Raw genomic sequence first — 25,465 nt, forward strand, 5'->3', positions numbered from 1 at the left:
GTACACACATGCACAACCACGGGAGGTGGCAAAGGCTCAACATTAAGCATTACATCAAACTCAACATTAAGCATCTTACCTCCTCACCAGGCTCACCTCAGGCGAACAGGTTGCGCAGCACTGCTTGGCCGACCCTGGACTCCTCCCTGGAATCCCGATCGACGCAGTAGAATTTCGTGAAGGTGTGCGTCGACCTCCACGTAGCAGCCCTGCATATGTCCAGCAGGGGCACACCAGAAAGGAACGCCGTAGTAGCTGCGATCGCTCTGGTGGAATGGGCTCTCGGACGGCCAGGCAGCGGTCGGTTTGCCAACCGATGACAGTACATGATACAGCCAGAGAGCCATCTGGAAATGGAAGCCTTCGAGAGAGCCTTCCCCTGATTGACAGGTCCAAAGTTCACAAAGAGTTGTGACGTCTTCCGAAAACACTTCGTGCGGTCCACGTAGAACTTCAGCGCTCTAGCCACATCCAGCGAGTGCAAAGTCCTCTCAGCCGGCGACGAAGGCGACGGGAAGAACACAGGCAACACCAAGGGTTCGTTGAGATGGAAGTCCGACGGTACCTTGGGCATGAAGGAGGGGTGCGTCCTGAGCACTACCCTCGTGTCGTGAAAAGTCAAGTACGGGGCCTTGCAGGAAAGGGCCTGGATCTCACCCACCCGTCGTGCGGAGGTGATGGCCACAAGAAACGCTGTTTTCCACGACAGAAACTTCAACGGGGCCGAGTGCAGAGGCTCGAACGGAGGTCCCATGAGCTTGGTCAGCACCACGTTGAGCTCCCACGCCGGGGCCGGAGCCTTCACCGGCGGGAACGATCTGAACAGTCCCTTCATGAACTCTTTCACCAGACGATGAGACCACAAGGACGTCCGGCCCGTGGTTCTGGTGTATCGGGAGATCGCAGCAAGATGAATCTTGATGGACGCGTGTGCCAGTCCAGCTTTGGCCAGCGTCAGCAGGTACGGCAGTACCTGGGGAGCCGTAATCCGTAGAGGGTTAATCTTCTGTGCATGGCACCAGACAGAGAACCTCTTCCATTTGTGTCCGTAGCATTTAAGAGTCGAGGACGCCCTGGCCTTTGCAAGAACCTCTCTGCAGTCGGCCGTTATGTCGTATCCTCCAAACTCTAGCGCTGCAGGAGCCAGGCCTGCAAGTTCAGCGATTTCGGGTCGTGGTGGAGGATGGCGCCTCCTTCCCTGGAGAGTAGATCCGCGTCCACCGGCAGCTTGATTGGCGGGGACGCTGACAAGTCCAGAAGGTCCGGGAACCATATCTGCCTCGGCCACGCAGGTGCGACGAGAATCATCCTGCACCGTGACCTCTTGAGCTGGTTGACGAGCCGGATTAGCAGTGGCAAAGGAGGGAACGCGTAGAGGAACAGGCCCTCCCAGGGGAATGAGAAAGCATCGCCCATGCTCCTCGCCTGGGGAAACCTGCTGGCGAACCTCCGGCACTTGGAGTTCGTCGCCGTCGCGAACAGGTCGATCTGGGGCGTGCCCCACCGGCGGAAGAGGCGATCCACTAGATCCTGCCGTAGTTCCCACTCGTGGCACGAGCGCAGCACCCTGCTGAGTGAGTCGGCGATGGTGTTTTTTATCCCTGCCAGATGAAACGGCACCAGAAACATCCTTTGGGCGACGGCCCAATGCCACAGGTCCTGCGCCTCCTTGGACAGTGCTGGGGACCTGGTTCCGCCCTGTTTCCTGATGTAAAACATGGTGGTGGTGTTGTCGGTGAAGATCCTCACCACCTTGCCCTTGAGGGACGGAAGGAAGGACCTGAGGGCCCAGAACACTGCACGGAGCTCCAGGACGTTGATATGGAGGGACTTCTCCGTCGGGAGCCAAAGGCCTCTCGCGTGCAGATTTTCGGTGTGCGCTCCCCACCCTTCCAGGGAGGCATCCGTGGTCACTGTCTCCTGGTGGTCTGGGGTCTGGAAGTCCATGCCCGCCGTCAGATGCGCGCGGGTGCCCCACCACCGGACCGCTCGGCGGAAACTCTCGTCGAGTGTGATCCTCTCCTCGAAGTCGCCCGTCGTTTGGATCCAGCGCACGTCCAGGAACTCCTGCAACGGGCGCATCCGGAGCCTGCACATGGGAGTGAGGTAGATGCAAGAAGACATCATTCCGAGGAGGGACTTGATGGACCTCACCTTGGCCGCGTCGGAAACCAACATCCGCTGTACCTTGCCCAGGATGGACCTGGTCCTTTCCTCCGACGGGGAGGCCAGAAGGGACACTGTGTCGAGCTTCGCTCCCAGAAACAGTGCGTTTTGCGCGGGTACCAGGTGGGACTTGGCGTAGTTCACGGAGAATCCCAGGTCCGTGAGAAGTTGGACGGTCCTTGCCGTGTGCTCCACGGCGAGCTCCCTCGTCTTGGCTCGGATGAGCCAGTCGTCCAGGTAGGGGTAGACGTGGATCCCCTCGCGGCGCAGCTGCGCCGCCACCGGTGCAAGGCACTTGGTGAATACCCTGGGTGCCGACCGAAGTCCGAAGGGGAGGGCTTTGAACTGGTAGTGACGCCCTTGGACCACAAACCTGAGGAATTTTTGGTGCCCCTTTAGGATGGGAATATGGAAGTAGGCATCCTCCAAATCCAACGACGACAGGAAGTCTCCTTCCTCCAGCTGACCCAGGACGTGCTGGAGGGTGACCATCCGGAACTTCTGCGCCTTGATGAACTTGTTCAGACGTCGCAGGTCTAGGATGGGGCGCCATCCTCCCGTCTTTTTCTTCACGAGGAAGTATCTCGAGTAAACTCCGGAGCCCCGAAGCCTCTTTGGGACGAGTTCGATGGCGCCCTTCCTGAGCATCGCCTTTACCTCCAGGAGAAGCTGAGGGACGTGAAGCTCTTTCCTGGCCACGGGGGGGACGCGCGGGCACCTTCTTTGAAACTCGAGCGCGTGGCCCCGGGCTAAGGCGTCCAGCACCCAACGGTCGGTGGAGATGGACTCCCACACGCTGACGAAGCTCGCCAGCCGGCCTCCCACCGGGGTGCTTCGGTGGGGGCCCGACCCCACAGCCGGTTCAATCCTGTTTTGACGAGGCTTTGCCGCCTTGACCTCCTTGGCGACGACGGCGGGGTCCGCCAGACTTGCCTCGTCCTCTGTAGGCCTCCTGAGACGACGAGCGGGCCGCTTGACGGTAGGCGGAGAAACCGCCGCCGGAACCTTTGGAGGCGCCCTTGCCTCCGCTGCTCCGAAAGGGCGTTCGTCGTTGCTGCAGAACCCCAAGGGCCCGGGCCGTCTCAGTGTCCGCTTTAATGGCCTGAAGGGAATCGTCCACTGTTTTCCCAAACAGGTTGTTCCCATCGAACGGCATGTCCAGGACTCTGGTCTGTACGTCTTGACGGAAGTCCGTAGCCTTGAGCCATCCACGCCGCCTAAGGCACACGCCGTTGCCCAACTGGCGAAACCCAGTGTCGGCGATGTCCGTCGCAATAGTGATGGCGTGGTCCGACGCCACCTCACCTTCCTGTAGGATCTCCAGGGCATCCGCCCTCTTGTCGTCCGGTAGGAAGTCCAGCAGGGGAGCCAGTTTGTACCATAGCTCCCTGTCGTAGCGGGCCACGATAGCCAAGGCGTTGGCCGCTTTAATCGTCGTCGCTGCAGACGAGATGACCCTGCGTCCCATTTCTTTCCCTCGCCGTCCGGTGGGGAAGTCGATGTGGAGGCCGCACCCCCCCGCTTTCTTCCTGGCCGCCGCGGAGACGACGGTGTCCGGTGTAGGCTGCGCCCGGAGGCACAGGGGGGCCGCGTCCGGGACCCGGTACTTCTTCTCGTACCGGTCTCTTCTAGCTGGCGTCGTGGAAGGGTTCTTGAGGAGGGCGAGGCCCTCATCCCAAATGTCGTCCAGTAGAGGCACCGCGAGGACCGTCTTCCTCTTGGCCTCGCGCCGTTGATAAAGGAATCCTTCCTTTTTCTTCTCCTCAGGGCAGAGTTGGAAAAGCTCGGCTGCCCTGGCGATCATGGAGTGGAACGATCCAATCTCGTCGGGCGGAGAAGCCCTGGTGGGAGGTGACGACGGTAGATCCTCGTCGTATACCTCGTCGTCCGTACCCGTCGCTGCCGTGTCAGTCCCCGTATCATCCCCTCGGGTGGACGGGGAGGAGGGCTGGACGGGGCGCGACGGCTGAAAAGGAGGTGGAGGGTGAATCCTTCTTTTCTTGGGCGGGGGAACACCAGAAGGTCCCGGTTCGGGATCCCCTGACGGGAGAGGTTCCTCCGTCGGCAACGGTAGTCTCGTCCTTATCTCTGAGCATAAAGACTGTATAGCCAACAAAATGGCCGCCGAGTTGTCTTGCGGCGCTGGCCGAGGGGAATCCGACGGGCGATCAGGGGCCCCGTCGGCACCCTCGACGATGTCGTCGTCACCTGCGTCGGGATCCATCCCGACGGGCCGGTCTTCTTCCACGCCAAGGCCGTGGCTTAAGACCTCGATCAGCTCTTCCTCCGAGGTTGAAGCCGAATCTACGACGACGCCCTGCCCCCCCTTTTTCTTCCCCGCCGGGGATTTCACGGGGGTCCTATCGATGGGCACAAAAGAGGACTCCCTCCGAGGTGGCAGGGAGACTCTGAGCCCCGAGGTCGCCACCACTGGTGTAGCCTCCACAGGCTGAGCCAAGTCCGCCGCGACAGTATCGATAGAGGGCTTGGCCGGATGGATTAAGGCCTTCACCACCTTAGGTGCACTCACCGCCTTATCCTTGAGGGGGGGGGGACACTGCCTCGCTCCCCCTCCGATGGGGCCTTCGAGCTCGACCGGGGCCTCTCCAGGAGCTTCGCCGGGTGCTCGCCCTTCCTCTTACCCGACCCAGAGCGTTGGCTTGTGGTTGAAGGTGCCGGGGAGGATGCGCCCTGCCTGGCGCCCGTAGAGCCCGACCGTTCGGCGCTCTCGGTGCCAGCGGACGCGGTGCTTGGCCTTGTGTTGGACCCCCGTCGCCGGGGCGTCCTCAAAGGTCTTAGAAGACCGCTCGGATTTCTTCCTCTTCTTCTCGCCTGACGGGCTCTTCCCTTCCAGCCAGTTGGCGAGACGTTGATGGCGGTCCTTCATGGTCCGCTCCGACATATTGCCGCAAAACGCACAGTCCTTCTCCACGTGGGTCTTGTCCTCATGTAAGCAGTAGAGACAAAAGGAGTGTTCGTCCTCCTTAAAGACGTTCTGCAGCTGGCATCCAGGGCAGATCCTGAACAGCTTTCCGGGCGTCGAGCTTCCCTTCTCCTGGGCCATGTCCGGGCCTGAGAAGCTTCTGGAGTCCTCCAAAAGCTTAGCTCGACGAAATCTTCACCCTTGAGGGGCGCAGACGAATCCGACACGGGTCCCCGTTGATCGGATGGAGAGTCGGTGGAGCTTGAGGCTCTTTTGACCGAAAAAACGAAGTTTTTGATAAAAAACGTGAAAAAATAGCACTAACGCTCGAGAGCAATAGCACGAGGATCCCAACACATGAACGTGCGGTAAAAATCTGAAGATGGCTGCCAGAGGCATTGCTTAGGTAGAGGGCAGTCATTGGCTGTGGTCAGTATGACGCAGAGACCAGTGATTGGTTGTTACTACGAAAGACAGATCAGAAACGAAACTGATACTGTTTTTTTTTCTTTACCGAGGATTCCCAGCCTGACGACGGGGAATATTCATGAGCATGTGAATCCATGCCAGACCCCATGCTGGAGAAAGAACAGATATGTTTGGAGATCTGAATGATGCCTGGGATTTCCAAGTGGAACTCACATCTTGATTATTTGCCTGATAAATTCTAAACGTGGTAACTATCAGTGGCTGAGTGGCCGCCAAATATTTAAACCATATACTCTCCAGATTGGAAGTCGAGTTTGCTCCTAGTATTCCTATTTAAGCTGGGAGTATGCACCTTTACTTTGACTAACCATAGTCCTGAAGCACAAGATGATTCCATGAGGAAACCCTTCCGCTGCAAGATGCGCAGCCCAATTGATAGCGAATCTCTTCCAGCAAATGCAGATATAGACCTCTTGAAAAGACAGGAGGGAACCGACAGGTCAGCGCACTCTTCCCAAACCCTGGTGCGTGCAACCAAGAGGATAGCCTTAGGTATCCCTTGCTCTCAGAAAAAGCCATGCAGCTCACCCTGGGCCACATCAGACACAAAGATGGCAGCAGTGGGAAACCCAACATTACCGAACTGAACTATAGAGCATCATGGGTACTCGTAAGTCAATTTCTTACCCAAACTGTGGCTGCTTGTGTTAAGATGGATTTCGAAAAATCAACCCTACGTGTAGATTTTGCAAGGCCACCTTGTTATGGTGAACAGGGAGACACTGAAATTTCAGACAAACCCAATCAAGGTAAGGAGTGTCAAGGCTTTGTCTCAGGAAGGGTATGAGAGTGGTGTGGGGCTACAATGAGTTCACACAGAACATCAATAATTCCAGTTAGACAGGTAAGTACAAAAATATACAATTATTTATTAGCCCTTTAAAATCCACACTAAGCAAGTAAAACGTCTAGACCAATATTATCACAACAACCCTTATAAAACACATATATACTTTCAACTTTAGGAGAAATAGAAAAGCACAGGTAGGATTATTAAGAGATTGATGATAAACAGAGTCTAAAGCTTGAGTAGAGTCCAGGTAAGTAAATTCACTCAATCCCAGAAACTAGAATAGGTCTAGTTTGGTATCTTTGACCAGGCCTCCACCCACCAAAATCAGGAAAGAGATTTAGGGAAAATAATGTATGCCTATGTAACCTTATGGAGAATGGGGGTGGGGCAGAAATAGGCAAGTTAACTTAAACCCCCCCTCTATCCCCCCCTACACCCCACCTCCAATTTCTACAGATAACACTCCTGAGTTTATGGAATCAGTTGGGGACACAATCCTCTATACCTGGGACAGTCAAGGAAGGCCCAGGAGTAGCAGGTTCAGAGGTCACTTTTCGGTGCTGAATTTAATTTCCGTTGGTCATGGTGCTTAGGAATATGATCCGACAACTTGCAGGAGAACCCCCAGATGAACAAAAAGATGAAGACTTCAGTGGTGCAGACAGCCTCAGGCTACCTCTAGCATGCAAAGAAGACAGACTGCATTAGGAGTCACCGCGGTCAGGTGGCGACAAGCGAGCTTCAATGGAGCAGGACCAGCACAGCTTCTTTGATACAAGGGGGCTGCAATGAAAGAGCAGGTGTCTTGTTACACAAGTTAAAGATACTCCAAGTTCCAAGAATGCACTTGGAACGGCACCACGCTCAGCAAGGGACACTTCCGAAAGCTCAGAAGGTTCGATTCCTCGAGCAGGGGTCGAAGCACCAACAAAGGTCTTCTTGAGAACAAGCAGGGGAGCAGGGCTTCATCAGGATTTCACTGGGACTTCACTCGAGTTTGTATTGGTTAGCTGCAGGGATCATCCACTGGTTGTCAACCATCTTCTCTTCTTCGTAGAGCACGAACATCTCTCGAATGGCTGCAGGAGCCATCCTTATATCAAAGATTTGGGCTAGGAGCTTGGCCCAGCCACCAATGGTAAGGATCTGCACCACTCAAAATGGGGTGACAATAATAGATGGCTACTGGCCACAACATTTGGCCAGCAACAGACATTCAGTTGCCAGGATGTGTTCTGGGTCCAGACAGTCCAAGCTCCCACATCCAGGCTCAGACAAACCCACCGCCCCCCTTTGCCTGTAAAAGCAGAAGCTTTCTCCAGGAAAGGGCATTCCCTAGATGGCATTTCCTGAGCTGAGAAGGTAGTAAGGCAGGCAATGAACAATATTGCCAAAGGACAAGCGATAACCCGGTGGCTTGGCCACCCAAGGGTGCTAGACACCCGTAGTAGCTATTTGCGGCAAATGCAAAAGTGCACAAGTAAAACATTACAAACATGGTAGGACAATAACCGATGCCACAATCTTGTCCTAGGCACATCGTAAAAGTAACCAAAAGGCCATTACAGAAAACGACTCTGGATTATAGGTCTCAATATATTCTTGACTATATTTGTGGCTTTGGGCTATTATTCCCTCTTGGTATATTACATTCCAGGACACTTTGGTCTTTCCAACCTTGTATCTGTTGCAGTACTGGTGACTCGAATGGGGACCAGACACTTTCTGGTTTCTCCCTCACAATGGTCTCAGTGAAGTTGGTTGCACAAATACTTCCCTTGGGTCCCACCACCATCAATTCTCGGGCGTCTGACCTGCTAGATTCTCACGTTGTTGGTGCGCCGCAGCTCTGGCGTTCCGCTATGTGCAATAGAGCGAGTTTGAAACTTGCGGGCTCTCTGGTTCCAGCTTCCTGCAGGTGTCAAGCTGCACAGGGCCTTCCCTGGCCAACGTGTGCTTTCCTCCATCTCTCTGTTCTGGTTCGTTGAGGTTACATTAACAACATACTCGTCCCAGTCAATTGGGTATTTTCATTGAAAGGGACATAGTCCTTTTCAGTAAGATAACGGCGTCTCTGCAGAGTGTCTTCATCCCAGTCTTGATGTAAAGATGTTTCTGGTATTGGAGAGCATCTCATGTAGGCCATGAGGCATACAGCTTTAGGTAGTTCCCCACGGCAGTCCTTGTCCCCCAAGGGGGAGTCTCTCCTGGTGAGGTCCCACTTCCCTCTACCCCTACGCAGGGTGTTGCAGAGTGGGCTCACCTCCCTAGCTTCACAGGAAGGGGCTCCCCCTTGGGGAGAAGGGTTCCCTCGAGGGGTGTTCTACTATTATCTGCTCAGTAAGGTAAAAATAACTCTGGAAAGCCAAATGTTCAAGGACAAAAGGGAGGTCTTCCTCCTCTTCTCAGGGATGGATAGCTCATTAGTTCAGTGTTCATCCCTCACATTGGACTAGAACGCACTTACCAAGTTTGATTCCTGCAGCAGGCCCAACTAAACCAGTCATCTTTACAAGGTCAATGAATGAAGTACCATTAAGATGGAGGTAATATTAACACCTCTAACTACAGCGCTTAGAAGCAGAATGCCCCTGACCTGATTCACTGTATAAGAACACAAACTATCATTCACCAAAGATGTACTGAGCAAGTAAGTGCACAAACCTGATGTAAGCCAACATGGGGCCCCAGAATGGGTGAGATGGGCAAGGGAGACCGTTTCGGGCTCATCGAAGACACTGGCTACATGGAGGAGCCGATGGTGGCTCTTTCGGCAGTGAACTTTGGACAGAAGCTTTTGGTGAGTGGCGACTGAGTCCTTTGCATGTGCCATCTCGAAATCAACGGGTATTATGACTGCAGAGGGACAGAGGCAGGTGCCTTTCTGAACAGCTGGAGCAATATTGTTCAAAAAGTCTCAAATTCATCAAGAAAGAAAGCTCAAGTGGGGAAACAGGGTCTTTCACTGAACCAGGTCAACTTGGGAGCGGTCTTCACAACTCTCCTTCAGGTGCCTGCACTGGTGGCACATTTCCTTGATCAGGTACAAGGTGTATGAGAAGACGATCCATTCCTGGTATGGGCGCATTTCTTCTTCACAAATTCCTTCTCCTCTACTTAAAAGGAAGATCCGGGGTAGCCGTATCGACAGTAGTGGTCCTGGAAGATGATGTTTCCCGAGTGGGCTCCGCAAAAGTCATAACACTTCAGGCCAGAAATCCTTTGGCCGCAACCCGCAGGACCTCGACGTGTATTTTTTAGAAAGAACAACAATGTACAGTATTGGGGTCTCTCCCAAGAACGGCACGCACATTATGTGCGGGTGAGCAGCGCTGGCCATTGGCCCGGATTTTCCCGGACCCAAGATCCAGCAAAAATGTTCTTCGCAGGTCTCGGATCCTAGAAAACTATTTGAGCCCAGTTATGCAATTGATCTGCTTTTGTTCCAGTGACAGGGATTTGAACTCGGGTTATCAGCACCAAAGTCGAGTGACTTACCCACTACACTACTGGAACTTTGGTTAGGACACTTGTGAACATTCTGGTCAGAATTGTTCCTCCCTCCCCCCAACTTACAACCCATGCCCTAAAAAAAAAAAAACATTCCCCTGTGGCTGGTGGGATCACACAGTTAATGTCCATTGCCAGCACTGCCTGCCTCTCCACAGTCTTTACAATGCGTTAAGCCAGACCGAGGGCGTATCAAGAAATCTGGAAGCTGGTCATAAACGTGACTTGTTTAGAACTTGACAACTCTACTGTGGAAAACATGTCCTAGGGCGCAGATCTGTACAAGTACCCAATAAGCCACAACTGAGACCTTGATTGAGTCATCACAGGACCGCATGGCACTATCAGGTAGTGGAGTGAAGCTCAAGCTTCCCAGATAAGTATGCGCGTGGAACCATGTCAAAGGTAAGGAATCTGGACGAGGAATGTATCCTTCAGAAATGCAGGGTGCCATTCATTCGTGGACTGTGCTCTACTTCTCGTGGTTATTGTCTTTTAGTTCAATGAAAGTCAAATATTTAAGATTTCAGAGCAAGAGTGGCGAACTGGAGGGTTGGCAATGACAACGCAAGTGTGGCCGGGGGAGGCTAAACTACCAACCACACAGATGTAAACCTTAAAGAAGGGGCTGAAGCACTGGATCAGGCAACCCCCCACTCCCCCAACCCTCATAACCTGGAATGGGATGACCAGGGAAATGAAGCACTTCCGCCAGATTCCATGATGTTGGGCGCATCGCGGCACAAGAGCGAGGCTCCGGCCGCGTGGCTTCGTTGCTAAGCAACTGAAGCTTTTTACCCCTCTACATCCGCCGGCCACCGACAAAGGCCCACACAAAGGCCCCTCTTTGCCCCCTGCATCCTCAGTCCAGCTGCAGTACACCACGGAGGAGGGCAGGAGCCCAGCCTCCCGAGAGCCCAGGAGCGGCTCCTACAACCCACGGACCAGCCGCGCTCCGGATTGCCTTGGCACCCAGGATACCACAAGGGTGAGGCATCTACCAGCAATCCTATAGGTATGCGCCTTAAGCATACCTTAACATCTGATTTGAGCATTTAATCGAAGTAGCGCACCGCATTGCAGGCATCGCCTGACCTTCCTCAGTCTCTTCCGCCTGATTCCATGATGTTGGGCGCATCGCGGCACAAGAGCAAGGCTCCGGCCGTGTGGCTTCGTTGCTTAGCAACTGTAGCTTTTTACCCCTCTACATCCGCCGGCAGGCGGAAACGCCGGCCACCGACGAAGGCCCACACAAAGGCCCCTGTTTGCCCCCTGTTCGCTCCATGGCGCTATAAGCAGCATAATAGGAGCCACCCTCGCCTGCCACGGCCGTTCCTGCTCTCCAACCTGCGAATACACCCGTGCCATGCTCTACAACTCATAAGGTAACTCTGTGCACGACGGTTACTCTCTAACTCCTGGCAACCATCATTGTCAACGATCACTAAGACAATGCCCACTCTCGATCTAATCACTGTATAATATCTACCGATTCTACCTCACGTGTCTGACATCCGTTAGATCTAACTTGCCTGTTAATGTGTATCTTTTCCTGACCACTAAATCTGATTCAGAGATGCACTATGCTCTCTTGCTATCCGGCCACATTTACACCTTTTGTCGTACTGCACATTCAGCCTCTGACACGCTCAAATCTATATGTATTTAGCACAGCTGCTTGATCTTGAATTTAGATGTATCTAGCCATGTTGCCTGTTCTCGAATCTAGACATATTTAGCCCTACTGTTTAAATTCGAATCTATATGTATTCAGCCATCTTGCTTTATCTAAAACTCTGATATATTTAGACCTATTGCCTAGCTCGAACCGAGATGCATTTAGCCTGCTGCCATGTCTCAAACTTAGATAGCAACCTAGTGACCCTACCTCATTGTGTAGCCTCCCCCCAGGCTCAGAGGGCAAGCATACACTGGTCTACTAGCGCCTATTCAGTCAAGACCTACCTAGACCTAGCCCATACCTTCAACACTATTTAGAATGTATCTACCTGCTACAAGCGTACGCACCTCTGTCCTCATCCTCCTGAACCTCGCTACTCATTTTAAGATGGCACCACAATTGACCAAAATGCCTCTCCCTACTATGCTCATCGACCAGATTCCACCCCACACAGACTTAGCCAACCTTCAGCTACTACCCAGTCTCCCTCGTACTACCATAGATAGGAACCTAGGACTTAGAGCTAGACTAGCTAAGATCTACGAGCCCCTCCCTGCCTACCTCACAAAAGTCAGCAAAGCAGTTGCCTCAACCTAGCCCCAACATTAACACCTCTAACCCACACTACAACCTCACCTCCAGTCCCACACTCATCCACCCTAGCCAGAGCACTCCTGGACTAACTCAAGATAAACGCCACACAAGCACTATTGAAAACACAACTACCTCCATAGAGACAGTTAGCCCTAAAATCAAGGGAGCCCTGATCAATGCAAGATCCTTAGTAGCACATGCTATAGAAATCGCAGATTTGATCCTCAAAGATGACCTTGACTTCCTCGCTATTACTGAGACCTGGTTACACCCTGCAGCAGGCCCCATGATCATGCTAGCAGTCCCAGACAAGTACACCATCCTGAGACAAGATCGCCCCAATTCCAGAGGAGGGGGTGTCGCCATTATACATAAACTTAGTCTACCCATGAGACTAGCAACTCCCACCAATGTCCAATCTTGCGAAATCTTATCAGTCAAAGTCCCACTCACTAATACCCAAACCCTTACCATCCATCTGATTTACCGCCCGCCATGACCCATCGGCACCTTCGATGAAGACCTTAACGCCATTCAAACTAGTAATCTCAAAACCTCATCTCAAGTCCTCACCTTGGGGGACTTTAACCTAGGCTATAACGATCCAGCAGGCCCAATATCTAATTCCATAGTCACCACCCTTGCTGAACTGGGATTTGCGCAAAGAAGCATGGCCCCCACTCATTCGAAAGGTAGAATAATTGATTGGGTGGCCGATCACAATTGTGTAGCAAATATCACCAATATCTCACCTCTAATCTGGACTGACCATCACCTAGTTTCGTTCTGGTTAACCACCGACAGACCTACACCTCCGCCCACCACAACGGCTCCCCTACTCTCACCAGAAATAAGAAAAACATCACCTCAAAGACTCATCCCGAACCTACTCCCTAAACTTGATACACTTTCGGATAACTTGGACCCAGAGATCCTAGTCGAGGAATATAACAAAGCTATGGCCACAGCACTGGACCTCATCGCCCCACTCAAACGCAGACCGAGCAAACCGAAATCACACCTTAACAAATGGTACACACCATTCCTTAAAAACCTAAGGCAACAAAAGAGAAATTGCGAGGCTACCTGGAAAAAATGTCCCTCAGTTGCTAACAAACTCAATCTATCCAAAATAACTGCACTCTACAAAAAAGAAATATTCATGGCCAAATGAACTTCCTTTGCCTCTCGCATATCGTCAGCCAAATCCAACATGAAAGAACTCCTTTCCATTCTCAAAGAAGTTCCCTATACTACCCCTTGATACCTGCACCAAAGATAATCTTATTGGCCAGGGCATTCTGAATTTCTGAGCACCAATTTTTAAGACCCTTCAAACCAAAATCTCTAGCAAAAAAGCGGCCTTAAAAGACATGCCCCTTCCAAAAACCCGGACAAGTGCACAACTACAGACCCTACCCGTTTCAAGTTTTCTAAAGTTAATACTCTCGACGTAGAAATATCATCTTGTCCTTGAAACCCTCCAACTGCCAGGGAGACCTATGCCCAGCACAGCTCATCAAAGATGCCGCCCGTGACCCGTCACCCTTCATCACTAAACTGATCAATGCCTCTTTCACTACTGGCTCCATCCCCACCAATCTAAAACAATCCTGGGTACTTCCTTTACTAAAAAAACCCACTCTTGTCCCAGCTATACCTACCAATTACCGACCCATAACGACTGTTCCCTTCCTACTAAAAATCCTAAACAAGGTCGCCTACGTACAAATACAGAAGCACCTGGAAGAAAACCACCTCTTAGGATCCAGACAATCAGGGTTCCGCCCTCAACATGGGACTGAGACTGCATTCATCGACCTGAAAGCACAGATTGATACACTCAGGGACAAAGGACAAGTTGCCTTGCTCCTCCTCCTTGACCTATCTGCAGCTTTCGATTTGGTCGACCACTCTGTCCTATGCTCACATCTCCACACAGCAGCACACTTCTCTCCCGAGGACATTTCGTGGATCACCTCATTCCTTAACGGAAGAACCATGAGGGTCTTTTCTCCCACAGCTGCAGCAGACCCCCATACCCATTACCTGTGGCGTACCACAGGGCTCCTGCGTCTCCCCCACACTGTACAACATATTTACCAAGCGCCTTTTCGATGATTTGGATAATCTCGGTATCACCTATATTAAATATGCCGATGATACTCAGGATCCTCCTTCCGCTTTCTGGAGATTATGGAAAGGATATGGCCTTACTAAATAGGGTGTACATCATCCAGGCATGGATGGCCACTCATGGACTATGCCTGAATTATGAGAAAATGGAGCTTATCATCATGAGAACTACGCACAGTTTAAAGAAACTTAGCCCGGCCTACAACTCATTCATGATAGACGGGAACGACATCAAAGTTGGACAGGAGGTCAAAACATTGGGATTCTACTTGGATTCTAACCTTTCCTTCAAAAGACAACTGAGTTCACTGGCATCCTCATCTGCATACACGTGCAAATTAATCCGCTCAACTAAACCATTTCTGTCAGACACTAGCTGCCTTACACTCGCTAGAGCCCTTATACTATCCCGCCTTGACTACTGTAACGCCCTTTACCTGGGAACCTCCAAAGCTACCACCAGCAAGTTACAAACTTTCCAGAATAACGCCCTGAGAGCAGCCATAGGCATCCCCAGAAGAGAGCATATCTCAGGACTCAACCAACAGAACAACTGGCTCTCCACTAGAGATAAAATTCTCCTAAAAACGGCTTCACTTACCAACAAATCCCTTAACAATGCCGCCCCGATCTACTTGATTAACAGATTCCATAGACAAGCCTCCGCGAGACCCCTCAGAACTGCTTACAAAGACTGCCTCTCTGTCCCAAACTTTAAACTTGCCACCATGGGAGGTAACAGTTTCCCGGTAAAAGCAGCCAAACTATGGAATTCTTTGCCTCCCAACCTCAGAGTAGACATGCCTTACCTGAAATTCCGCTCTAAGGTAATCTCATGGCCGAAACTGAAGGACCTCCAAGATAGCTAAGTGCCAAGGCTATCCTTCATGCGATCTGCACACTGTAACTTCGTGTGCCCACTTTTTACTTTGTATATACTGTATATATTGCCTGCTTTCCTCTTCTGCTTTGTACCTTCTCCCTTTGCCAACTTGTACATTTTATACTTGTAACTAAGCTTCGCATATTCTTGTAAATGCTGCGCCCCGATACCCCTGGGTATAACTGCGCATTATAAATAATAAAACAAACAAGTGGCTACAAACAACCAACCCCCAGGGATGCAGCATCCACCCACAAACAGCCTCTCCAGACTCTTTCCCAAGGTAGACGTGCCAGCACCCGGCTACAGCTGAAAGAGGGCGAAGCCAGAAAAGGACTGGCCTAATCCGAACGCTAATGGAAAAAGGATTATGCTGCAGACAAGGTATAATGCACAGCCCCTGGATAATCCAATCAGAGAGAGCTAAGCTCATTAATGAAACAAATGCCCCCCACCCCTTCTCCTCATTCAGCCAAAAGGCGAAAAATGCGGTCCAAATCCTCTGGGAAAAGCGGGGATTAAGGAAAAAACTAACTGGGAAAGGTCAGGACAACATCTCGGAATGGAGGACTCAAATAAGCACAGACCCCATGGAAAGGGGTTCCACATAGGTATCAGAATTCACAAGGTCACAGAAGGACATGCAGAAATAGGCCTTCAAGCACCTAAAGAAGGGTTGAGGGGATGGTGGGCCAAGATCACAGTGGGACAGATTTAGGGTGGCTTCAACACCAGTGCCGGAAGATGCTTCCCCCAGCTATCAAAAGGATCCTACGCATGAGCATCAGAATGAGGCAGCTGCGCTACAGCACAGGCAAGATCACATATTGTAAATGAACATTCGATGTGGTCGAGCAGCAGGACGTCTCTCTCTCTCTCTCTCTCTTACCTGCCCCACGTCCAGTAAGATTTGTGCTGCCAGCTTCGCAGCCTAGAAAGGAAAGGGAGAGGAATAGGAGGTCAGTGAGAGATTGAGAAAGACCACATTTTAAATCCAGTATTGATAGTTCCACCGCATTATGGCATCCACCAGTAGGGTCACATTTGCTCTGCACTAGCCAATCAGAAATTCAAATCAGATGAGTATAGCCGATGGCACGGGGAAAGCTGTGCAGTGCTATAGGTCAAGTTGTTCTCAGGTCAGGCAATACAGGTGAAATTGTGATACTTGCATCTGCAGTGGAGGGCTAGGAGTGACATTATGGTGGTAGCCAGCCATGTAGATAAGGAGTGTCTCGGTCACTTTTACTCCCTAGAAATAGGCAAATACTCCCCCAAAAAAGAAAATAGGGAGTAAAAATAGGAAGCAGACATATAGTACCTTGTGCCCCTGCGTTCACCCTCACACCGACATTGATACCTTTGGATCAGTAGTGCACATAGTGCCACAGGAAGAAAGAAACAAGTTACTTACCTGTAACGGTTGTTCTCCAGCATGGGTCTGGCATGGATTCACATGCTCATGAATATTCCCCCATCAGGCTGGGAATCCTTGGTAAAGAAAAAATCAGTTTCAGTTTCGTTTCTGAACTGTCTTTCTCCTAACAACCAATCACTGGTCTCTGGGTCATACTGCCCCCAGCCAATGACTGCCCTCTACCTAAGCCCCTCCTGTGGCAGTCATCTTCAGATGTGGTAGCACGTAAAGTGGGAGGAGGACCAAGAGAAGAGCCGCAGAGGGGTAGGCGGGAGGGTTCGCATGTGAATCCATGCCAGACACATGCTGGAGAACAACAGTTACAGGTAAGTAACTTGTTCCTTCTCCAGCATGGGGTCTGGCATGGATTCACATGCTCATGAATAAAAAATACATAGCAGTACATAAATGCACACCCACGGGAGGTGGCAAGGCTCAACATTAAGCATCTCAACAACTCAACATTAAGCATCTCTTACCTCCTCACGAGGCTCACCTTCAAGCGAACAGGTTCCGCAGCACTGCTTGGCTGACTCTGGACTCTCACTGCAATCCCAGTCGATGCAGTAGAATCTCGTCAAGGTGTGCGTCAACCTCCACATAGCAGCCCTGCAGATGTCCAGCAGGGGCACACCAAACAAACGCTGTAGTTGCAGCAATCGCTCTGGTCGAACGGGCTCTCGGACGGCCAAGCAACAGACAGTTTGCCAACCGGTGACAATGTGTGATGCAGCCTGAGAGCCACCTGGAAATGGAAGCCTTGGAGAGGGCCTTCCCTTGGTTCACAGGACCAAAGTTCACAAACGGCTGTGATGTCTTCCGAAAACTCTTTGTGTGGTCCAGGTAGTACTTCAGCGCTCTAGCCACATTTAGCGAGTGCAAAGTCCTCTCAGCTGGCGACAAAGGCGTTGAGAAGAAAACAGGCAACACCAAGGGCTCGTTTGGATGAAAGTCCGACGGCACCTTGGGCATGAAGGAGGGGTGCGTCCGCTGCACTACCCTCGTTTCGTGAAATGTTAAGTATGGAGGATTAAAGGAGAGGGCTTGGATCTCTCCCACTCGTCATGCAGAGGTGATGGCCACAAGAAACTCTGTCTTCCACGATAAGAATTTCGGTGGCGCTGAATGCATAGGCTCGAACGGAGCACCCATGAGCCTAGTCAGCACCACATTGAGCTACCACACCAGGGCCGGAGCCTTCACTGGAGGGAACGAGCGGAAAAATCCTTTCATGAACTCCTTCACCAGGCGGTGCGACCACAGCAACGACCGCCCCAGAGTTCTGGTGTAGTGGGAAATAGCCGCCAGATAAATCTTGATGGATGCGTGTGCCAGTCCTGCTCTGGCCAGCGACAGCAAGTACAGCAGCACCTGATTGGCCTTAATCCGTAGAGGGTTTATCTTCTGTGCACAGCACCAGACGGTGAACCTCTTCCACTTATGACCATAGCACTTCAGTGTAGACGAAGACTTGGCCTTGGCAAGTACCTCCTTGCAGTCCGCCGGGATCGCGTATCCACCAAATTCTAGTGCTGCAGGAGCCAGGCCTGCAAGTTCAGCGACCCTGGATCGTGATGCAGGATCGCTCCTTTCTCTGGCGAGAAGATCTGCGAACACTGGAAGCTTGACTGGAGGGGATGCGGACATGTCCAGAAGGTCCAGGTACCATATCTGTCTCGGTCACGCTGGAGCGACGAGGATCATCCTGCACCAGGACCGTCTGAGTTGATTGATGAGTCGCAGAAGCAGCGGGAACGCATAGAGAAACAGGCCGTCACATGGGAAAGAGAATGCATCCCCCATGCTCCCCAGCTGAGGAAACCTGCTGGCGAACCTCCAACACTTGGTGTTCGTCTTTCTGTCGCAAACATCGATGTGGGGATTGCCCCATCGTCGGAATAGAAGGTCCACTTGATCCTGCCGAAGCTCTGACTCATGGTACGAGCGCAGCTCCCTCTTGAGGGAGTCGGCGATGTTCTTCAGTCCCACCAGATGAAAAGGGACGAGGAAAATCCCCTGGGTCACGACCCAGTGCCATAGGTCCTGCGCCTCTCTGGAGAGTGGTGGGGATCTGGTCCCCCTGCTTCCGGATGTAGAACATTGTGGTGGTGTTGTCCGTGAAGGCCCGCACCACCTTGCCTTTGAGGGACGGAAGGAAAGACTTGAGGGTCCAAAACACTGCCGTAGCTTCAGAATGTTGATATGCAACGACTTCTCTGGCAGCCACAGGCCTCTTGCGTGGAGACCTCCGATGTGTGCGCCCCATCCTTCCAGGGAGGTGTCCAACGTGACCGTCTCCTGATGAAGTGGGGTCTAGAAGTTTGTGCCCGACGACAGATGAGCACAGACACCCCACCACCGTATCGCTCGACGGAACGTCTCGTCAAGACGGATCTTGTCTTCGAAGCTTCCAGATACCTGGATCCAACAGGTGTTGAGGTACTCTTGCAGTGGTCGCATCCGCAGCCTGCACAGTCGAACGAGATATATGCATGACGACATCTTGCCGAGAAGGTATTTGATGGACCTCACCCTTGTGATCTTCAGGGTCAACAGCCGTTGCACTTTGCCCAGGATGGCCGCTATCCTCTCCTCCGATGGAGAAGCCAAGCTCGACACTGTGTTGAGTCGAGACCCCAGAAACAGTGCGTTTTGCGATGGCACCAAGCAAAACTTTGCTTAATTCACAGAGAACCCCAGCTCCGTCAGCAGCCGGACGGTTTCTGCCGTGTGAGCGACAGCTATCTCTCTCGATTTCGCTCGGATGAGCCAGTTGTCCTGGCAGGGGTAAACATGGATCCCTCGTAGACGCGGCTGCGCTGCCACTGGCACCAGGCACTTAGTGAAAACCCTTGGCCCCGACTTTAATCCGAAGGGAAGGGCCTTGAACTGATAGTGCTGCCCTTGAACCATGAAGCGCAGGTACTTGCGGTGTCCCTTGTGGATGGGGAAATGAATGTAAGCGTCCTCCAAGTCCAGCGACGATAGGAAATCCCCTTCTTCCAGCTATCCTAGCACATGCTGAAGGGTGACCATCCTAAACTTCTGGGATCTGATTTACTTGTTCAAGCGGCGGAGGTCCAGGAGGGGCCGCCAACCGCCCGTCTTCTTCTTGACGAGGAAGTACCGAGAGTACACTTCGGAGCCCCGGAGCCGCTTTGGGACGAGCTCTATCGCGCCCTTTCTCAGCATGGCCTGCACCTCCAGCAGAAGTTGAGGGACGCGGTTTTCCTGCCTGGACCCGGCAACGACGGCGACTACCTCCAGACTTGCTGCGGCCCCTGTAGGCCTCCTGGGTCAAAGAGCGGGACGGTGTACGGTAAGATGATGCAAAGCCACCAAAGCCTTTGGAGGAACCCTGGGACTTTTCCTCCAGAGGTCCGAAAGGTGCCCAGAGCATGCACTGTCTCGGTGACTCATCCACGGTCTTCCCAAACAAGTTATCCCTGTCGCAGGGCATGTCCAACACCCTCGACTGCACGTCCTGGCGGAAGTTAGTGGCCTTCAACCAACCCTGCCAACCCAACGCCGTTGGCCATCTGGCGGAACCCTGTGTCGGCGATGTCCGTGGCCACCGTGATGGCATGGTCCGATGCCACTTCGCCTTTATGCAGGATCACCAGCGCTTCGGCTCTCTTGTCATCAGGCAGGAAGTCCAGGAGGGGAGCAATCTTGAACCAGAGCTCCCTGTCTTAACGGGCCACAATGGAGAGGGTGTTGGCAGCCTTGATGGTCACCGCGTCGTCCCATGGCGTCCAGCTTCCTCCCCTCGCCGTCCAGGGGGGCAGAGGACGTTGACGCAGACGAACCCGCAGACTCCTTTCCTAGCCGCCGCCGAGGCCACCGAATCCAGGGCAGGCTGTGATCTCAAGCACTTGGGTGCAGAGTCCAGCACCCTCTACTTTTTCTCATATCGGTCCCTCTTTGCCGGGGCCGAGGATGGGTTCTTCATGAGGGCCAGCACCTCGTCCCAAATGTTGAACAGCGGAATAGAAAGTACGGTCTTCCTCTTCGCCTCCCGGCGCTGGTACAGGAAGCCCTCCATTTCCTCGGGAGCCAGTTGGAACAACTCCGAGGCCCTCGAGATCATGGCATGAAACGAGCCAATCTCGTCGGGCTGCGAGGGCCTGGGTGGTGGGGACCACAACCATGCCTGTCGTAGCCGTATCCGGTTCTGTCTCGTCCCTCGGCAGAGGGGAGGGAGGTGGTGGATGAGATCTCCTCTTATGCGGGGGCTCTACTGACTGCCCAGGCGCTGCAGGGTCTCCCGCCGGCGACAGGGGCACCCTGGTCTGAATTTCTGAGCACAGGGTGTGCAAAGCCTATAGGATGTCCACCAAAATGTCCGCCGAAGGCAGTGGCTGCTGCGGTGGCTGCTGTGGAGGGGACTGTGGCAGTGGCGTAGTGTCCTCCGGATCCTGGCCGCCCTGCTCCTCCTCGGTGTCTCCGACACTTTCCACATCCACCTGATCCAACACGGTTTTCAGAACAGCAAGCTCCTCGGAGATGTTCGTGCCCTGCAGGACTACCGTGCCCTCCCCCCTTCTTCTCGACCAGGGGAAACTGTTTATGGCAGATGACCAGCATAGTCTTCACCAGTGTCTTCTTCACTGGCACGAAAGACGATTCCCTCCTGGCTGGCAGGGAAACTCTGCTCTGGCCATCACCTGTGAACCCGCATCAGCGGCCTTCGACAGGGACGCCACAACCCCTTCAATGGAGGTCTTCGCAGGGTGAACCTGGGCCTTCACAACCTTGGTCGAGCTTGAAGACTTTCCCGTGGGGGGAGGGTCAGCGCCATGCTCCCCCTTGGCCTTCTCCGTCGGAGCTGAATGGGACTTCTCCAGAATTTATCCGGGTGCTCAACTTGCTCTTCACCGAGCCGGACAGTTGGCTTGTGGTCAAAAAGTTGCCGGAGATGCTGCACCCACCCTGGCCGCCGAGGAGCCCGTCCCAACGGCGCTCCCGGTGCCCGCGGAATAGCAGTGCTTGGTCTTCTCTTGGGCCCCTTCGCCGGAGCGCCCTCAAAGGTCTTAGAAGACTGCTTGGATTTCCTCTTGCGGCTAGGTGACCAGGGCTCACACGACTGGAGTCACTTGTTAAGCCGCTCGCAACGGTCCTTCATGTTGCGGGGCACTATATCCTTGCAGAACACACAGGCCTCCTCCACGTGCGTCTGGTCGGTATGCAGGCAGTAAAGGCACAGGAAGTGCCCATCGTCCAGGAAAATGTTCCGTAGACTGCATCCGGGGCAATCCTGAACGAGGCGTCGAGTCTCCTCCATCTTCAGCCATGTCCAGGCCAAGAATCTTCTGGAATCCTCCAAGAAGGGAACTTCGACGAAAAATGGCCCTTAAGGGGCATATCAAATTCTAAAAAACAGCTCCCCGTTAATTGGATGATGGACCGATGGAGCTTGAGGCTCGAATGACCGAAAAAATAAGAGCAAACTCTTTGAAAAATCACAAACGCAGTAAAAGCTTGAGATCTATAGCACGAGGACTCCCAACACTTGAACGTGCGGTAATAATCTGAACATGGCTGCCAGAGGAGGGGCTTAGGTAGAGGGCAGTCATTGGCTGGAGGCAGTATGACCCAGAGACCAGCGATTGGCTGTTAGGAGAAAGACAGTTCAGAAACTAAACTGAAACGGATTCTTTCTTTACCGAGGATTCCCAGCCTGACGACAGGGAATATTCATGAGCATGTGAATCCATGCCAGACCCCATTCTGGAGAACTACCATCATAACTCCTCATTGGAAGAAGTAAACTTGTATCTTTTAATGCGCAAGAATAACTGGGTGCAAAGTATTGTGAAAACATTTCTGTTTTCAACTGAAAACAAATTTTTACTCGCCTATAAAATACTCCCATTGGGAATTGGACTTATATTTTTACTACGTAAAAAATCCTTTTACTCCTAACTTTAAAAAATAGGCAGTACAGTTTCTGCCACTTCAAAATCTTATCTGGAACACTTGTGGGTAGCCGTGGGAAGCCGTCAAAATCACTACAGTAAGTTGCCGCTTGACACAACTGCCTTTGCAACTGCAGTAATTTAATCAACCGAACTATCGGTTTACTAAAAGCACGTTTGGCAAAAGGTGCAACCATTAGTCAATCCGAAATTGCTCAATAAACAGTTTTCAAATAAATCACCTGCTGTCCTGATCAAAAGACATGCAATGTCACTTTCTTAAACGTAACTGAGGAACCAACAGTCGGCGAGGTCTCCTCCGGTACACCCTATGCTTCTTGCGAAACAACACCATTACAGTAGTTGCAGTAGGATAGAGGCTGATTCGCCTACCCTTCCCCAATTATCGAGTCCGCCTTCCCCTCCGTTTGGTAGAATCAACTGTAGGACGATTGGGGGGGGGGGAAGGGTGGGGTCCTCATAACCTGCACTTCTCATTGGTCACCACTAGATGGCAGCTAGACACCGCTTTTGCAATAGGCACACTCTTGTTCCTAAATACTGCAAAAGAAACATGTCATAAGACCACCTAATCACCTACCCTTCCAGGGGTGGACTGGCCTATAGGGATCTTTGGAGCTTTCCTAGTAGGCCTCTGCACCATGGGCCTCTTGTGTGGTATTTCCAAATGTTCCCACAGGAAAAGGGTTGTCCTTGATGAAAATGTGTTTTATGGGGCCACTTGGAAAATTATTTCCAGGGCCTCTTTGGGTTCTAAGTCCACCCCCGCCCATTTCAGTCGCTAATCCAGCAGTTTTACATTGCATGCAGAAGCTGTGGAGATGCATACTGCCACTCATACCAACTTCGGCAGACTCATCAAACCCCACTTCTCGGACAATGGCGACACAAGGCCTTAGTCAGGATCACTGTAAACTATTCTCCCTGCATGCACCCCCTCAGATTAATTCCATGCACTTCGTCCTTTCCGCAACCACTGGTGGAGACACTTAGCAGCGGCAGGCGTCTTAATAGCACAGCTCTCGTAACTCGCCCTTTATGTCCCCTCCCTCATGAAAAAGTTAGTTTCTCACCTCGAGGCCAACCGTACTCCTAATCCATTGTCCCATTCAGAACCACTGGCGTGTTCCCCCTCGGTGGAAACATTCCACTTTGGACCAGTTAGGACCAACATAAGATCTGCTCATCCAAACTGTGCATTTGCTCTGGAGCTCATATTCAACGAGTAATAGTTAAAGAACGCATGTGGAGTCTCCCTTTCAAAGGGCCTCTAGAGGGACAGAACGGTCTCATGCTAAAAAAGCAAACTTGTGTCTCTCTCAATGATCAATTCATACTCCTAGAAGAAGTGTGGGGGGCTGTGGGTAGTCTTCTGAAGATTGTACGATTCTAGAATACTCGCACATCCTCAGCGTTGTCTAATCCAAATCCTTAATAATATTCTCTGCCCCTGCCCTCCCGACCCCTCCAAGTCTTCTCCCCTTTCCTGACTCTTGGATTACTTCATCTCTAAAGACCCCTCTCTGCAGCCTTCCTTCCAAGCTCATCTCATCCTGTTTAAATATTCTGCTGTACCCTCTTTTTTCTATTTTTTTTCCTCACTCTCTGACACTGCCTTCTTTCTAACTCGTGCCAATCCAACAGCTCATTCTCTTAATCCTATGCCATCTTCAGTGATCGCGCCCTTATCACAGCTCTTAACCTATCTCGCTCTACTTCTTCCCCCCCTCTTCTTTTAAGCATCAAGTGATTATTCCCATCCTAAAAAACCCTCTCTTGACCCTATGCCATCTGGAAATGTGTCCCATGTCTTGCCTTACCTTCCTTTCTAAATTGCTGGAGCAGGTGGGCTACACGCTGGTCTCTTTTCTGAAGCAGCCCTTTCTTCTCCATCCCTTAGATTTTGGCTTCAGCCCCTGCCACACTACTCAAAAGACCCTTCTTCCCATCTCAAGCTCCATTCTTTCTGCCTGCCATGCTTAAGTCTCCTTAATTCCTATGTTATATATGCTCTCCTTTTGACACAATAGATCACCATTCTCTTCTCTCCACTCTTGCTTCTCTTGAGTTTTCTGGATCTGTTCTCCAATGGGTCTGCTCTTATATCTTTGAATGAAGCTAGTCTGTCTCTTTGGCTAGTCACATCTTGTCCCCACAATTTCTTCAGTTTGGTGGTCTGCAAAGCTATGTACTCGCTCCTCTTCTCACACCACCACACTCTCTGCTTTTATCACTTTATTCAAACCTTGTGGTCACTTCTATGCGCAAGATTCTCAGATTTTCTTTTCCTTTTTTTTAACTGATACTCTTCACACTGTCGCAAATCATTCAAGACTGAATAGCAGAAAGACAAACTTTCACTTTCATAATCTCAATCCCACCAAAACCAAACTCGTTTTACCTGCTACCTCTTTCCACTTCTAAATCTCCTCCTGCCTTCTCCTTTGCTCCCATCCTATTCTCTTTCAGCATCCCTTAAAATCTCTGCATCACAATAGAGTTCTCGCTTTCCATCGCCTCACATGTCCCCAGTACTGCTCATATTGATCACTTTCATCTTTACAACAGGTAATTCTCGCTTTTTTCATAACATTTTATTGATTTTTTTTCTTTCAAAGTAGTATATTCAATACAACAATGCAATAATTAAAAGTTAATTCACGATACAGTGTCTCGGAATGTCTGAAGGCTGGGGTAGGATTGATGTTGGTCTCCTGGCCATTATCGGAGGATCTACTTGGTCGCGGAAGGGAGTCCATCTTGACTTTGGCGTGTTTTAGGGAGCTCCGGGGTTCAGTAAAGTGGGCTACATTGGAGCCATCTGGTGAGTGGAGGTCTCCTAGTGAGGGCTGGGAATTTGGCCGCGTAATCCAAGAATGGGTCCCATGTATTCAAGGTTCTATTTAGGGAATCTGTTTGTATTGCCGTGATTTT

General features: G+C 51.7%; 1 protein-coding gene across 3 annotated transcripts in view; it reads right to left on the reverse strand.

Moving 5' to 3' along the window:
• The window catches only part of NDRG2 (NDRG family member 2), a 297,715-nt gene that overhangs the window by 128,889 nt on the left and 143,361 nt on the right, over window positions 1-25,465 (reverse strand). For all 3 annotated transcript variants that reach the window (XM_069633717.1, XM_069633716.1, XM_069633718.1), the window contains one exon: window positions 16,065-16,106. In XM_069633717.1, coding sequence (XP_069489818.1) covers window positions 16,065-16,106 — 42 coding nt within the window. The remainder of the gene's footprint in view (window positions 1-16,064; window positions 16,107-25,465) is intronic.

The sequence above is a fragment of the Ambystoma mexicanum genome, chromosome 13 (assembly GCF_040938575.1).
Source record: "Ambystoma mexicanum isolate Mex_15411 chromosome 13, UKY_AmexF1_1, whole genome shotgun sequence".
Taxonomy (NCBI): domain Eukaryota; kingdom Metazoa; phylum Chordata; class Amphibia; order Caudata; family Ambystomatidae; genus Ambystoma; species Ambystoma mexicanum.